Source organism: Lolium perenne, chromosome 7 (genome assembly GCF_019359855.2).
Source record: "Lolium perenne isolate Kyuss_39 chromosome 7, Kyuss_2.0, whole genome shotgun sequence".
Lineage (NCBI taxonomy): Eukaryota > Viridiplantae > Streptophyta > Magnoliopsida > Poales > Poaceae > Lolium > Lolium perenne.
Window position 1 is genome coordinate 26304807 of NC_067250.2, and position 14246 is coordinate 26319052.

At 49.4% G+C, this 14246-nt stretch overlaps 1 protein-coding gene across 1 annotated transcript; it reads right to left on the reverse strand.

Annotated features, from left to right (window-relative positions):
- Positions 1–11729: 11729 nt before the first annotated feature.
- Positions 11730–13066, reverse strand: LOC139833543 (uncharacterized). The gene is made up of 2 exons (XM_071823842.1): positions 11907–13066; positions 11730–11742 (listed from the first exon to the last, which is right to left on the reverse strand). The coding sequence occupies exons 1-2, from the start codon at positions 13064–13066 to the stop codon at positions 11730–11732; spliced, it is 1173 nt and encodes a 390-aa protein (XP_071679943.1).
- Positions 13067–14246: the final 1180 nt, after the last annotated feature.

The window sequence follows — 14246 nt, forward strand, 5'->3', positions numbered from 1 at the left end:
AAAGCCATTTACCCAGCAGAGCTGAATTCTTGACCTCCAGGTCATGAACTCCAAGGCCGCCTTGATCTTTGGGACTACAAACTATACTCCATTTACCCAGTCGATATTTCTTTTTCTCGCTGTCCCATTGCCAAAAGAATCTGGATCGATAATAATCGAGTTTATGCAGAATTCCTTTTGGAAATAGGAAGAATGATAACATATACAGTACCATATTTGTCAGTACCGAATTAATGAGTACCAATCTTCCTCCCAGGGACGGCAATTTACCTTTCCAACTACTAAGGCGCTTCTGTAATCTTTCTTCCACTATTTTTCATTCAGCAATTGTAAGTCTCCGATAATGAATCGGAATACCCAAATAGCGAATAGGAAATTGGCCTTGCCCACAACCAAACAACTCTGTATAAAGAGTTGTATCATCTTGGGCATCACCGAAACAGAACAATTCACTTTTATGGAAATTGATTTTCAATCCTGACAACTGCTCAAAAGCCGCCAAAATTAATTTCAGATTGTGAGCTTTTTCGAGATCGTGATCCATAAACAGAATTGTATCGTCGGCATATTGAAGGATAGATAAACCACCATCAACCAGATGTGGAATCACACCTTCAATCTGACCATCAGACTTGGCCCGCTCTATGAGTATAGCCAGCATATCCGCCACAATGTTGAATAACATTGGTGATAACGGATCCCCTTGGCGTAACCCTTTTCGTGTTTGGAAATAATGGCCGGTGTCATCATTAACCCGAATTGCCACACTACCTCCATACACGAAATCATTTATTAAAGCGCGCCATTCAAGAGAAAAACCTTTCATCCCGAGTGTCTGTTGAAGGAAAGACCACTTGACCTTGTCATATGCCTTTTCGAAATCTAATTTTAAAATAACCCCATTTAATTTCTTAGTATGCATCTCATGTACCGTCTCATGCAAAACCGCCACTCCATCAAGGATATTTCTTCCTTGCATGAAAGCGGTTTGTGATGGCTGAACGACATGATCCGCAACCGTATTAAGTCTAATGGTGGCCACTTTCGTAAAAATCTTGAAACTTACGTTTAAGAGGCAAATAGGTCTGTATTGTTGAATCCTTTCTGCCTCATTAACTTTTGGTAACAAGATTACTTCACCAAAATTTAGACGAAATAATTCTAGTTGTCCTATATGCAGAGCACTGAACAAATCTAGAAGATCCGCTTTAATAGTATCCCAGAAAGTTTGATAAAACTCCGCTGGAAAACCATCGGGACCCGGTGCTTTGTTGCATTCCATTTGAAAAATAGCATTCTGCACTTCTTCCTCAGAATAAGGTGCAGTTAGTAAGCCATTTTCTTCTATAGAAACTTGGGGTATATCAGCTGTTAAGTCCTCATTTAGAGAAAATGAACTTTCATCTGGAGGACCAAACAAGCCTTTATAATAATTAGTAATGTAAGATTTGAGTTGCTCATGGCCTTCAATCAACCTTTCATCTTGAGTAAGAGAGTGAATACGTTTTTTCCGATGTCTCCCATTGGCTATACCATGGAAATATCGCGTATTTGAGTCTCCTTCCAAAATGAATTGGGGTTTGGAACGTTGATACCATTTGAGCTCCTCTTCGCGAAGGAGACTCGCCATCTGCGCATTGGACTGATTCTTAAGTTCAATCTCATGCGGAGACAACGGTCTTACCTCAGCAACCGCCTCTAGCTCATCAATCAAAGTTGATAAGCGAGCCTTTTCTTTCTTAAGAATGCTAGTCATATGGGCAGCCCAACCAGAGAGATGTCTGCGCATTGCACGCATCTTATTATTCCATCTCAAAATTGGAGTGCTACCACCAACTGGTCTTTCCCAAACCGTCTTAACCATCTCATGAAACCATTCTCTCTGTAGCCAGCCAAGTTCAAATTTGAAAGGCCGCTTACAAACAGGTCGGGGATTTCCAGTAGTTAGGAGGATAGGAGCATGGTCAGACAATTTTTCAATACATTCTAGTGCACGGACAGACACCATAGGGTATTTATCTTCCCATTCGGTATCCATCAACACGCGATCTAGCTTTTCATATGTGGGTCCAGGCAAGCTGTTGGCCCAAGTAAACTGTCGACCGGACATAAACACCTCTCTTAAGTCAAGGCTATCAATGACAACATTAAACAAGAAATGCCAATGTCCATCAAAAAGACCTTTACTTTTTTCATGAGGAAATCTTAGTAAATTAAAATCTCCACCGATCAAAATCGGGTAGGGATTATCTTTAGTAAGATTTACCAACTCACGTAAAAAGTCAGCCTTAAAAGCGTCTTGGGCGGCACCATACACGGCAACCAGACTCCACATGAAACCGTCAGCCTTATTCTGAATGTCGAGCTTAATGTGATACTCTCCATCAGAACTAGCTAGAATAGTCATGGTGTCTATGCGGACGCCAAGTAAAATGCCACCAGACCTACCACGAGGCGGGCGAGAAAAACACTGAAAGTTAATCCCGCCTGATAAACGGTCGATGAAACTCTGTGAGAAATTCCGCCTACCCGTCTCTGATATTGCAAGAAAATCTAAATCATACTCTCTACAACCGTCGGCAATATGAGAATGCTTAGCCAAGTCACCAAGACCTCTGCTATTCCGAAACATGTCATTCATTGAGAAACTATTTTAGATTTAGAACTCTTGCTATACCTACGAGACTTCTTTCCAGCTGAAGACCGAGAACCTCGTGCTGAAGCTTTTAGATCATAGACTGAACTAAGCTCCGAGTGTTCTAAGTCAACTTCTGAGATATTACCAATGATAGCCGAGAGAAGCTGACCATCTATGACGTCATCCTCTTCATCATCGTCTATCATGGAAGTTTCAAGCCCAGTGGAGACGTTCGGAACAACCGTTAAACGGTCAAGTTCCGTCTGTCTCAACACATTAGCCGAAACCGAGATCTCATCAGATGTATTACCCAATGAGACCCCAAGACTACTCATATTAGAAGAAATACGTGAATCTGAAAAAGAAGTAAATGACTTGGATGGTTGTTTCGTACCAGTCGTGTCGAGGTTCATCTCCGCCTTGCGTCGCATGGCTCGCTGCATGACGTCCTCGTCCGTCGCCCCGACCCATCCTCCGCAAGCGCGTACCTCCCACTCCGCCTCACCGTCGGCTGAACGACAGGAGGAGGGACAGCGGGAGGAGGCTGCTGCAAGGTGGAGACCGGCGAAGGTGAAGCCGAACGCGGTGAAGAAACCGTCGAAGCGGGCGTAGAGTCCGGCGCTACAGGGGAAGATGTCGGTGAAGCCCCCTGTACCGAACCAAACCGCGGCGAGCCCCTCTCCATAGGCGAAGATGGCGTGGACGTAGAGGCCTCCTCCGCCCGTGGAGGCGGCGCAGGTGTCCCGAGCGGCCCGTCCGCCCGAGAGGGCAGAGCCTGTGGCGTGTGTAGCTCCCCCTCGAGGTCCGCGTCAGCCCCTCGCGTCTTAAGCGGCTCCTGCCGCCCCGCCGTGGCCGGCTGCTGAAAGGTCGTCGAAGCTGCGTGCTGTGGCGTAGTCATCGTGGCGTGCTGCGCCATGGCCGTGGACGGCTGCTACCCTGCATGGACCCCGTGGCCGGCTCCGTGGCAGACTGCAGCGCGACCAACGAAGGCGCCTGCTGCAGCGTTGCCATCGTGGCCGGCTGCTGTGTGGCCGACATAGCCGGCTGCTGCGGCTACGTGGTCGGCAGCGACCCAACCGGCGGAACCTCGTGCCTTGTCGGAGACACGGGGAGAGGCTGCGCCAACGGCTGCGGCGCGTCCCGTCCACACTCCGGTTCCGTCTGTGTCGAAGTAGAAGACGGATCCGGCACCCCCTGTGGCGTGCGTGGCGAAGAAGGCGTAGGAGCAGTAGATAAAATCGGTCGAGTGCGTCCCTGCATGAATGTCCGTACTCTAGACGGAGAAGAAGACCGAGAGAGCAAAGGCGGTGAAGCAACTAGGTGAGGAGACTCCGCCCTGGCACGAGCTACAATCTGACGACCTCTGTCCGTCCTCGGTGAGTGGTTGAATGGAGTCAGAGCCACCTGCGCAACCGGCACCGTTGAAGCACCCTGAGCATGTGCCGGTGGATGTCCATCTACCTCCATATTCGCCGCGTCCGGCGCAGCGTCCGCTGCAGTATCATCAAATTTGTCCTCCTCAAAACCATGAGAGCCGTCATCATCACCTCCGTCCTTCTAGAAATAAGGACGAAACCGAGGGTCCGGCTTAAACCCAGCTGCTTCACGACGAAAGCGAAATCTGTAACCATTAAGCTGTAGTAAAGGTATCACTTGCAAGCATCCATTATCTTTCTCCAACGCTGAAGGATCACGCATAGCCACCAGAATACGAATAATCCCCAGGCTCCGAAGTGAAACTAAATCAACATCAAGAGTGGTACCAATAAGAGACCCCACAGCCCAGAGACCTAAGAAGTGTCGAACAGAGTCAGGTACACCGTCGACATGCACCCAAACTGGCTCCATAACAAACTCCGGAGTAATATCCTGATGCACCCAAGAAGAAACAAGAGCCTGTGCACTAATCTTGGGCACACTCATCTGCACACCATCAATCCTCGACAGATCTTCCGCTGTAGGAATACCAACAAGAAAAGCATTAACACCATGAGGCACCGCCTCCCACTTCCATGTAGGATTCCCAGGACACATGCGGGCCATAAGACTCTGAATATCTGCAGCTGAAACCACTCCCTCCCCTGACACCTGTACCAAAGCAGTAGGTGCTCCAGACGCAATCAACTGAGGTTTAAAAACTGAGTCCGGGAGCTAAAGATCAAGCGTGACGTCATTACCACAACCGACAAAAAATCTCGTAGGTCTCGGTAGCTTCAGGATTGGACACCGAATGGTCGGGTGCGCACCAGAATCACACACCACACAATAATGAACAGCCTTACAGTCCTTTGTTGCATGCGTATTAACGGCGCACTTCCAGCAGCGCCCCACCTTCTTTTGTTTCACAATGGGTGCAGCTAGAACGGGAACATCCTGAGGTGCCTGGGATGGCGCAGGCTCAGTGGGGTGCACCACAGCCGGCGTCTCGAGTGGAACCGACGCCGGTTGCACCATGGTCGGCGCTGGCTGCCCCACGGCAAGTGGCGGCGCTGCTCCCAAGACCCCATTGTTTTTCTTCTTCCTCCTCTTCTTTAGCTGCCCCGGCTGTGTCGGCGGCTGTTGTTGTTGCATCGGTTGTTGCATGGGCTGCCCCAAGGGCTGCAGACTAGGCTGAGGGTAATGGAACACTTGGCCCTGGTAGTGCTGATACTGTTGTTGCGGCTGCACGTACTGGACCTGAGATACCGGCATACGCACCAGTGGTCGGAACCCCGGCTGAGGCTGCATCGACGGGGCTGCGGGCGGCATGGGAGTACCCGCCGGCCACCCCTGGAACCTCGGTGGACCGAGGTACGGGGCACTGCCGGCCCCTGACGCAGCAGCTGGCCGCACCGCCCCCATCGCTGAAGTCCCTGGCGCTTGCGTCGCCGTGCCCGGCGGCACCGGTGGCCGCTGCGGCCCGACCATCGCGGACACGGGAGGGCCCCCGGCAACCACTTGGGCAAATGAGTCTGGGGAACTGGGGATTTGTAAGACGCGTACGATCTGGGTTGCTATTGCGTGACAAGCCTGAATTTTGTGCTCGCCTGAAGTATTCATGTCGGCTATGATGTGCTGCGTGAGAAAGCCAAGGTTCAAAGTTTCATCGATCCTGAATATGGGTTCATGAGTCTGGGGAACTGGGGATTCGTAAGACGCGTAAGATCTGGGTTCCTATTGCATGATAAGCCTGAATTTTGTGCTCGCCTGAAGTATTCATGTCGGCTATGATGTGCTGCGTGAGAAAGCCAAGGTTCAAAATTTCATCGATCCTGAATATGGGTTCATGAGTCTGGGGAACTGGGGATTTGTAAGACGCGTAAGATCTGGGTTGCTATTGCATGACAAGCCTGAATTTTGTGCTCGCCTGAAGTATTCATGTCGGTTATGACGTGCTGCGTGAGAAAGCCAAGGTTCAAAATTTCATCGATGACGTTTGCCCTTTCTTTTTGATACAGATGAGGTTTGCCCTGATATAAGAACATATATTCGTCAATGACATGTTCCTGTGGGGGATTGAATGAAGAAATACTCCCTAGGTTCTTTAATACTCTTCAAGGCCATTTATTTGTTTTATGAGACAAACTTTAATTATTAACTGAGTCCATCAAATATAAGTTGCATGATATTAAACAAAAGAATTGAGACTAAGACTGCCGTTAGATGGGCATTTAAACTAAATAAAAACATAGTATACTTAAAATCATAGTACAAAAATAGTTTGGTTCAATAACAAAAAAGTATAGAGAGCATATCAAATATAAAAAATATATTAAGACTTAAGACTAGGGTTAGATGGGTGAACCAAATTTAAGCCAAAATTTGAGTATCGATGAGGTTGTTGAACAAAAGCTAATTTTTAAATCATGATCCAACGATTTGTTAATCATCTACCTTTTCTCCGTGACACCAAATGTAGATCGTACCAGGGGATTTCCTACCATCATCATAAGTCTGAAGAATTACAATGTGAGGTCGTGAGGATGAAGCAGGCATCATGTTTCATGTTTACCACCTTTGTCGATGGTAGCACATAAGAGAAATGTCATCACATGATTCGCTAGAGAATTTTATTTTCTCCCGGTGCAACGCACGGGCACTTTTGCTAGTTACATGAAGATTATAAGAAACATTGTATTTGAAAATATCACCCCGCCATTTGGAATCTTTTATCTTTTGGGGATTCGATAACCTACATCACTCTAGGGAAAAGTTATCCTACATGATTTAGTATTCCCAATGGGTCAAAGACAAAGAATGTACCGCAATATTAGCAGGTGGATCTAGTCAACCTTGACATATGGTCAAATCCCTATTGTCTATCTTCACAAACTTCTATGAAGTGTGGCTGGGGATCGCCCCCAATCTCGAACCATGGGGATATTTCTTCTTCATGCGACCAACCCACCATAGAATAGTGAGGATTGTATTGAAAAGTGCAAATGATTGATCGCCTTTTAAGCTACTACTTCCGCTGCCCGCTGGAACGGGAGGTGGACGTCGTCTTAATCAACAACCGAACGTGTGACCGAGTACGGAGGTGCTGCCCGTTCGTGGCGCCGGAAGCGATCGTGATCAAGATCTTCTACGCGCTTTTGCAATCGGCAAGTGAACGTCTACCGCAGCAACAAGAGCCTCATCTTGTAGGCTTTGGAATCTCTTCAAGGGTGAGACTCGATATTCCCTCGTTGCTACCGTCTTCTAGATTGCATCTTGGCTTGGATTGCGTGTTCGCGGTAGGAAATTTTTTGTTTTCTATGCAACGTTATCCTACAGTGGTATCAGAGCCGTGTCTATGCATAGATGGTTGCACGAGTAGAACACAATGGTTTGTGGGCGTTGATGCTTATGTTATCTTTAGTTTGAGTACTTTGCATCTTTGTGGCATAGTGGGATGAAGCGGCTCGGGCTAACTTTACATGACCGCGTTCATGAGATTTGCTCCACGCTCGACATGCAACTTGTATTGCATAAGTGGCTTTACGGGTGTCTGTCTCTCCTACTATAGTGAAGATTCAATTTACTCTTCTATCGACAACACTAGTATCACCGTTGTGGTTCATGTTCGTAGGTAGATTAGATCTATATCGAAAACCCTAAACCATGTAAAATATGCAAACCAAATTAGAGACGTCTAACTTGTTTTTGCAGGGTTTGGTGATGTGATATGGCCATAATGTGATGATGAATATGTATGAGATGATCATTATTGTATTGTGGCAACCGGCAGGAGCCTTATGGTTGTCTTTAAAATTCATGTTGAGTAGTATTTCAAAGTAGTTGTAATAGTTGCTTCATGGAGGACAATCATGAAGACGGCGCCATTGACCTTGACGCTACGCCGACGATGATGGAGATCATGCCCGAAGATGATGGAGATCATGTCCGTGCTTTGGAGATGAAGATCAAAGGCGCAAAGACAAAAGGGCCATATCATATCACATATGAACTGCATGTGATGTTAATCCTTTTATGCATCTTATTTTGCTTAGATCGCGACGGTAGCATTATAAGATGATCCCTCACTAAAATCTCAAGATAATAAAGTGTTCATCCTTAGTAGCACCGTTGCCAAGACTTGTCGTTTCGAAGCATCTCGTGATGATCGGGTGTGATAGAATCAACAAGTGCATACAACGGGTGCAAGACAGTTTTGCACATGCGGATACTAAGGTGGCCTTGACGAGCCTAGCATGTACAGACATGGTCTCGGAACACGAGATACCGAAAGGTAGAGCATGAATCATATGGTTGATATGATTAACACTTTGAATGTTCGCCATTGAAATCACACCTTGTCTCGTGATGATCGGACTTAGGTGCGGTGGATTTGGTTCGTGTGATCACTAAGACAATGCGAGGGATATTGTTTTGAGTGGGAGTTCACCTAGTTTTTAATTAAGTTGAATTAAAATTTGAACTCAATTTGTCATAAACTTATTCTAAACTATTGCAAATATATGTTGTAGATATCACGTCCCCTATCAATTTTAACCAGTTCCTAGAGAAAGAAAAGCTTAAGAGCAACGGTAGCAACTTCACCGACTGGTTCCGTCATGTGAGGATTTTCCTCGCTGGCGGAAATCTGCAATATGTGCTTGATGCACCACTAGGTGACCCTCCTGCAGAAACAGAAACCGATGAAGTAAAGAATGTTTACGCGACTCGGAAAACTCGGTACTCTCAAGTTCAGTGTGCCATCCTATGCAGTCTGGAAGTCGATCTTCAAAAACGTTTTGAGCACCACGATCCACATGAGTTGATAAAAGAGTTGAAGACTATTTTTGAAACTCATGCGGCCGTGGAATGCTATGAAGCATCGAAACACTTCTTCAGTTGCATGATGAAAGAAGGTAGCTCCGTTAGTGAGCACATGCTCGTTATGACCGGGCATGCGAAGAAACTCAGTGACTTGGAAATAGTTATTCCTAACAGACTGGGGATTAATCGTATCCTTCAATCACTGCCACCTAGTTACAAGAACTTTGTGATGAACTACAATATGCAGAACATGAACAAAGAGTTACCTGAACTCTTCTCCATGCTTAAAGCTGCTGAGATTGAGATCAAGAAAGAGCACCAAGTGTTGATGGTCAACAAGACCACCAGTTTCAAGAAACAGGGCAAGTCTAAAGGCAAATTCAAGAAGGGTAGCAAGAAAGCTGCTACGCCTCCTGTGAAACCTAAGACTGGCCCTAAACCTGATGCTGAGTGCTATTACTCCAAGGAGAAGGGACACTGGAAGCGAAATTGCTCCAAGTATTTGGCGGATCTTTTTTTTTTTGAAACGGGCAAAAAAGCTTTTGCCTTATATTGATAAAGGAGAAGCAAACAGGTACATGGCAAGAGCCAAAAACAGAAAAAAGGCGGACCAAACTCCGCCAAGAAAACAACTCAGCTAATCAAATCCGCAAGGCTCTTGGCACCTGCCAGGATCCAATCTTTTCCTTCTTCCCTGATCTTGTGCATGACGATCGAAGGCAGCGAGGATTTATTGTTGAAAACGCGGTCGTTCCTCTCCTTCCATATCTCCCAAGTGATGAGAATAACCGCAGATCGCAGCCCTTTGGGAGAAGAGGTAGTGGTCGATGTGATGGCCTGCCAATAATCAATGACCTTGGCTCTGCCTTCTCCAAGGCTGCTCATAAGATCCGGACAAGAGAGCTAGGAGGCCGCCGCGGTCCAGACGCGCTTGGAGAAACGACATTCAAAGAGGATGTGCCGAGCCGTCTCGGGGGAGCATCTGCAGAGCTGGCAGGTGGAGGGATGAGGCCATCCCCGTTTTGCCAGGCGGTCGGCAGTCCAAAGGCGATTTTGGACGGCGAGCCACGCAAAAAAACAGCACTTCGGAGGGGCCCAGGTCTTCCAGACAATTTTCCCAAACTGGCAAGGAAGAGCTGAAAGGAACTGGACTTTGTAAGCGGAGCTGGCCGAGTAGCAACCATTAGGGGTCAAAGACCAGGTGATGGAATCCTCTGAATCTGGATCAAGTTGGACTTCGGCGAGAAGATTCCATAGGCGAACGTATTGTTCCAGGTGCTCAACTGAGAAGCTGTCGACCACGATATCCGAAACCCAGTTGTGATCAGCCAACGCCTCCTGGACCGTTCAATTCTTCCTCCTGGAAGCCTTAAAAATCAGCGGAGCAAGGTCCTTTGGAGGGGTGCCATGGAGCCATGAAGAATACCAGAAGGAGGCCTTGACTCCGTTGCCAATGGTGACGCGAGTGGCTGCGTTGAAGAGATCTAAATCAGTAGCATCATTGGGGGTTTCGGTGCCCACCCACGGCTTGTCCGGAGCCGTCCACTTATACCATAACCATCGAAGTCTGAGAGCCCTGGAGAACTTTTCCAGGTCCAAGATACCCAGACCACCGAGCTCCTTTGGGCGACAGACCTTCTGCCAATTCACCTTGCATTTCCCCCCGCTGACCGTCTCTTTGCATGCCCAGAGCATACCACGGCTGATTTTAGCGAAGGCCTTGAGAATGCCTTTGTCTGCTTTCAGCGCCGTCAGCAGGAAGATAGGCATAGAGGATAAGACTGACTTAACCAGAGCGGTGCAGCCAGCACGATTCAGGAACTTGCCTTTCCATGGGCTTAGGCGGGCCACGGCCTTGTCGATGTAAGGTTGGAGGTCCACCCGTCGGAGTCTTCCCAAAGAGATAGGTAAACCCAAGTACTTGATGGGGAAGGGGGTTGTAGTCGCAGGGAAGTTTGCCAGAACCTCCTCAAGGTTTATGCCAGCGCACTGAATAGGGGCAATGGAGCTCTTCGCCACATTAGTCACAAGCCCGGTCACCTCTCCAAAGTGTTGAAGTATGCTAGCCAGGCCAGCAACATCATGTGCAGAAGGGGCGAGGAAAATTGCTGCATCATCGGCATACAAGGAAACCCTAGGGCCCTGCAAACCCCCAGGCATGGCTGAGATGAGGCCGGCCTCGGTAGCCTTCTCCAGGAGCCTCTGGAGCGGGTCAATGGCGATGTCGAAGAGAAGAGGCGATAAAGGGTCCCCCTGACGGAGACCCCGACCATGAAGGATATCTTTGCCGGGGATCCCATTAAGGAGAACACGGGAGGTGGCCGTGGAGAGAAGTGTCGTCATAAGCGCCCGCCATCTTTGGGGGAAGCCAAGGCGCTGCTTAAGATCAAGCAAAAAGTCCCATCTCACTGTGTCGAAAGCCTTGGCGATGTCCAGTTTAATGAGGAGGGCCGGAACTTTCCTGCGATGCAACAGGCGGGCGGTATTCCGAACATACATGAAATTGTCGTGGATAGTTCTGGTCTTGATGAAGGCGCTCTGGCTGTGAGACATGATCTCATTCATTCTAGGGCTGAGACGTCGTGCCATGGCTTTAGATATGATCTTCGGGATCGCATGTATGAGACTAATGGGTCTGAAATCAGAGATAGACTCAGCTCCGTCTTTCTTCGGCAAGAGAACTATATTGGCGGAGTTGAGGATGTGAAAATTGGTCGCCGAGAGCTCCGAAAAAGCATTGATGAACTTCATAAGGTCTCCCTTGACAATCTCCCAGCAAGAGCGGAAGAAAGCGATAGAGAAGCCGTCGGGGCCCGGAGCTTTGTCCGAAGGCATGTCTTCCAAAGCTTCCTTAATCTCCGCCTCTGTGAAGGGAAGACCCAGATTATCCAGAAGGTGAGTGGTAGGGTTTAGGGCTTCCCAATTGAAGTCCAACTGCCGAGGAGGAGGCCGCCCAAGGGCTTGGGAAAAATGATCAAAGATCAAGTTCCCCTTATCTTCATGCGTCACGGCCCAACCCGAGTTTTGCCTAAGCCTCATGATATGATTCTTGCGCTTTCTGGCATTGACACGTAAGTGGAAGAACTTGGTATTAGCATCGCCTTCATGTAGGTAGCGGATTCTAGAAGCTTGACGCTTGCGAGATCTTTCCAGAGCGGCGAGGCCTTTGACTCGACGTTTTAGATTGGCGCGGAGCCAACTTTCCTCGTGAGAGAGAGGGCGAGATTCTTGGGCGATATCCAACTGAAGAATGACATCGAGGGCCATAAGGAGTTGCAGCTTACAGTCGGAGAAGAGCCCTTTACTCCAAGCTCTGAGCCCCGACGCCGTAGACTTCAGCTTGTGGTTGATGACATGGACCGGCTGAGAGTGGGAAGACGGTGTGGACCAGGCTTTTTGGACGACATCCTTAAACCCAGGCATCTTGATCCAAAAGGACTCAAAGCGAAAGACTGGAGGCTTCCGCGGACCACTCTGGTTTGAGAGAAGAAGCGGGCAATGATCCGAGAGGGAGGAGGATAAAGCATGCAGCACGTGATGCTCGAACTTAAGGTCCCAAGCAGCGTTGCAGAAGGCCCGGTCCAACCTCACAAGGGTAGGATTTACTCTCTCATTGCTCCAAGTGAACTTCCTGTTCTGAAGTTTCAGTTCCTTGAGCTGGCAGCTGGTGAGCGCCCTTCTAAACAGACCCATAAGCCGGAAGTCCAGGTTGTCGTTGTTCTTGTCTTCTGCCCGATATATAAGATTGAAATCCCCGATGATAAGCCACATGGAGTCGTCCGCGGGCTTGGCGGCGGTAACTTCCGTAAGGAAGGACTCCTTCTCGCCATGATCGGATGGGCCATAGACCGTTGTCAGCTTGAACGAAGTACCGCAGGCTCTAACAGAGACATTCGCCGAAAACAAGTGTGTGCCGATATGGATGTTGGAGATGTCCACATGTTCGTCATTCCAAAGCAAGAGAATGCCACCCCTGGTGCCGAGAGCCGGGCGATGCGCGAAGGAGCGAAGCCGAAAACCACCAATATAAGAGGCCGTTTGTTGGTCCAGCTGATCCAGCTTGGTTTCTTGAATGCAAGCGATGTGGCAGGAGGTGTCCGTGAGGAAAGCATGAACTGTGTCTTTACGGCCTTGGTCGTTCAAACCCCGAGTATTCCAATCCGCGATGGATAAGTCCGGCCCAATCATAATAAGTAAAGCAGGAAACAACACAGAAGCAGCGACAAACAACCACGGTCACTTGTTCAGCAAAAACCAAAGCACCCAACGGAAAAGCAACTATGAAGCTAGACGGAGACGTCCTGCGCGATGGGCTCACACCCTCCGGGTCCTCCCATGGTGATAAGGGCTTCATCCGCTTCCGTCATGCTGCGGATGTTGAGCTTGAAAAGCTTGGAGAAGGCGTCGATCGTCGTGTTCGGGAGCTGCGTGCTGAACTTTTTGATATAAGCCTTCCGCGCCTCCATCAAGGGCACTCCTTCCACGGCAACGCCCATCTTGGAGTTCAGGACCTGCACCACCTTATCCATGGCATGCATCTTAGGCTTGCTGCCCAACCGTGCGCTGCGGCGAGCTTCAGAGGTGGGCTGCGCTTCGGGCTTCGTTGGCTGCTTAGACACCGGAGTGGGGCACGGCAGGAGCGGCGCCATCGGCCGCACGAAGAGGTCTCCTAGGGCATCACCCTCGGGTGGAGTAGCGCCCTTGCTCGCGACGTCCTCATGCACTGGGAGGAGGTCTTCAGCGTCCATAACGTCCTCCCAAGACTCTGGAACCACGACGGGAGAGAGAGGTGGCGCAGGTGGAGCCTCCAGGAGAAGCGGAGCAGCAGGAAACGCCGGGCTGAACTCCTCCTCTTCGTCCCAAGAATAGCCCCTGGACGGTTCTTCAACGTTTGCGGGAGGCGGCGAGGCCAGCCTCGAGGAGCCGAGGTTGATCACCGGCGGGAACTCCTTGATCGCCAGAGCCCAGTCCTTACAGGTAGCGTCATATGTGATGATCGAAGCCAACTTAGCCTGAGGCTGGGGCTGTTTCGCGATGTAGTGGCGACGATGATCACCTTGGTGTCCGGAATGGCGGCCGCTATTGCGACCCGCGGATCGGTCAGACCTTCCAACGTGGCGATGACCTCCCGAGGGCGAGAATGCCTTGGCATAGGGGGCACGCGAGGCAGCGCGGCGCGACAGGTCGCGGCGCGGCCAGCGCTGATCCTCGTCGTCTTCATCTTCACGGTGATGACGCTTGCGGGAGACACGGTCATCACAGCCCGCCCCGTGATGCGCACGACTGCGGCGGCGGTCCTTGGTTTCTTGAGAACCTGAACGGCGATGGGTTGAGGCCCTTGAGCGGGAACGCCGAGACGTGCGCCTGT

Bases quoted from the DNA above. Each gene is read 5' to 3' on its own strand.
- LOC139833543 (XM_071823842.1), bottom strand. From the start codon at position 13,066: ATGATTGGGCCGGACTTATCCATCGCGGATTGGAATACTCGGGGTTTG.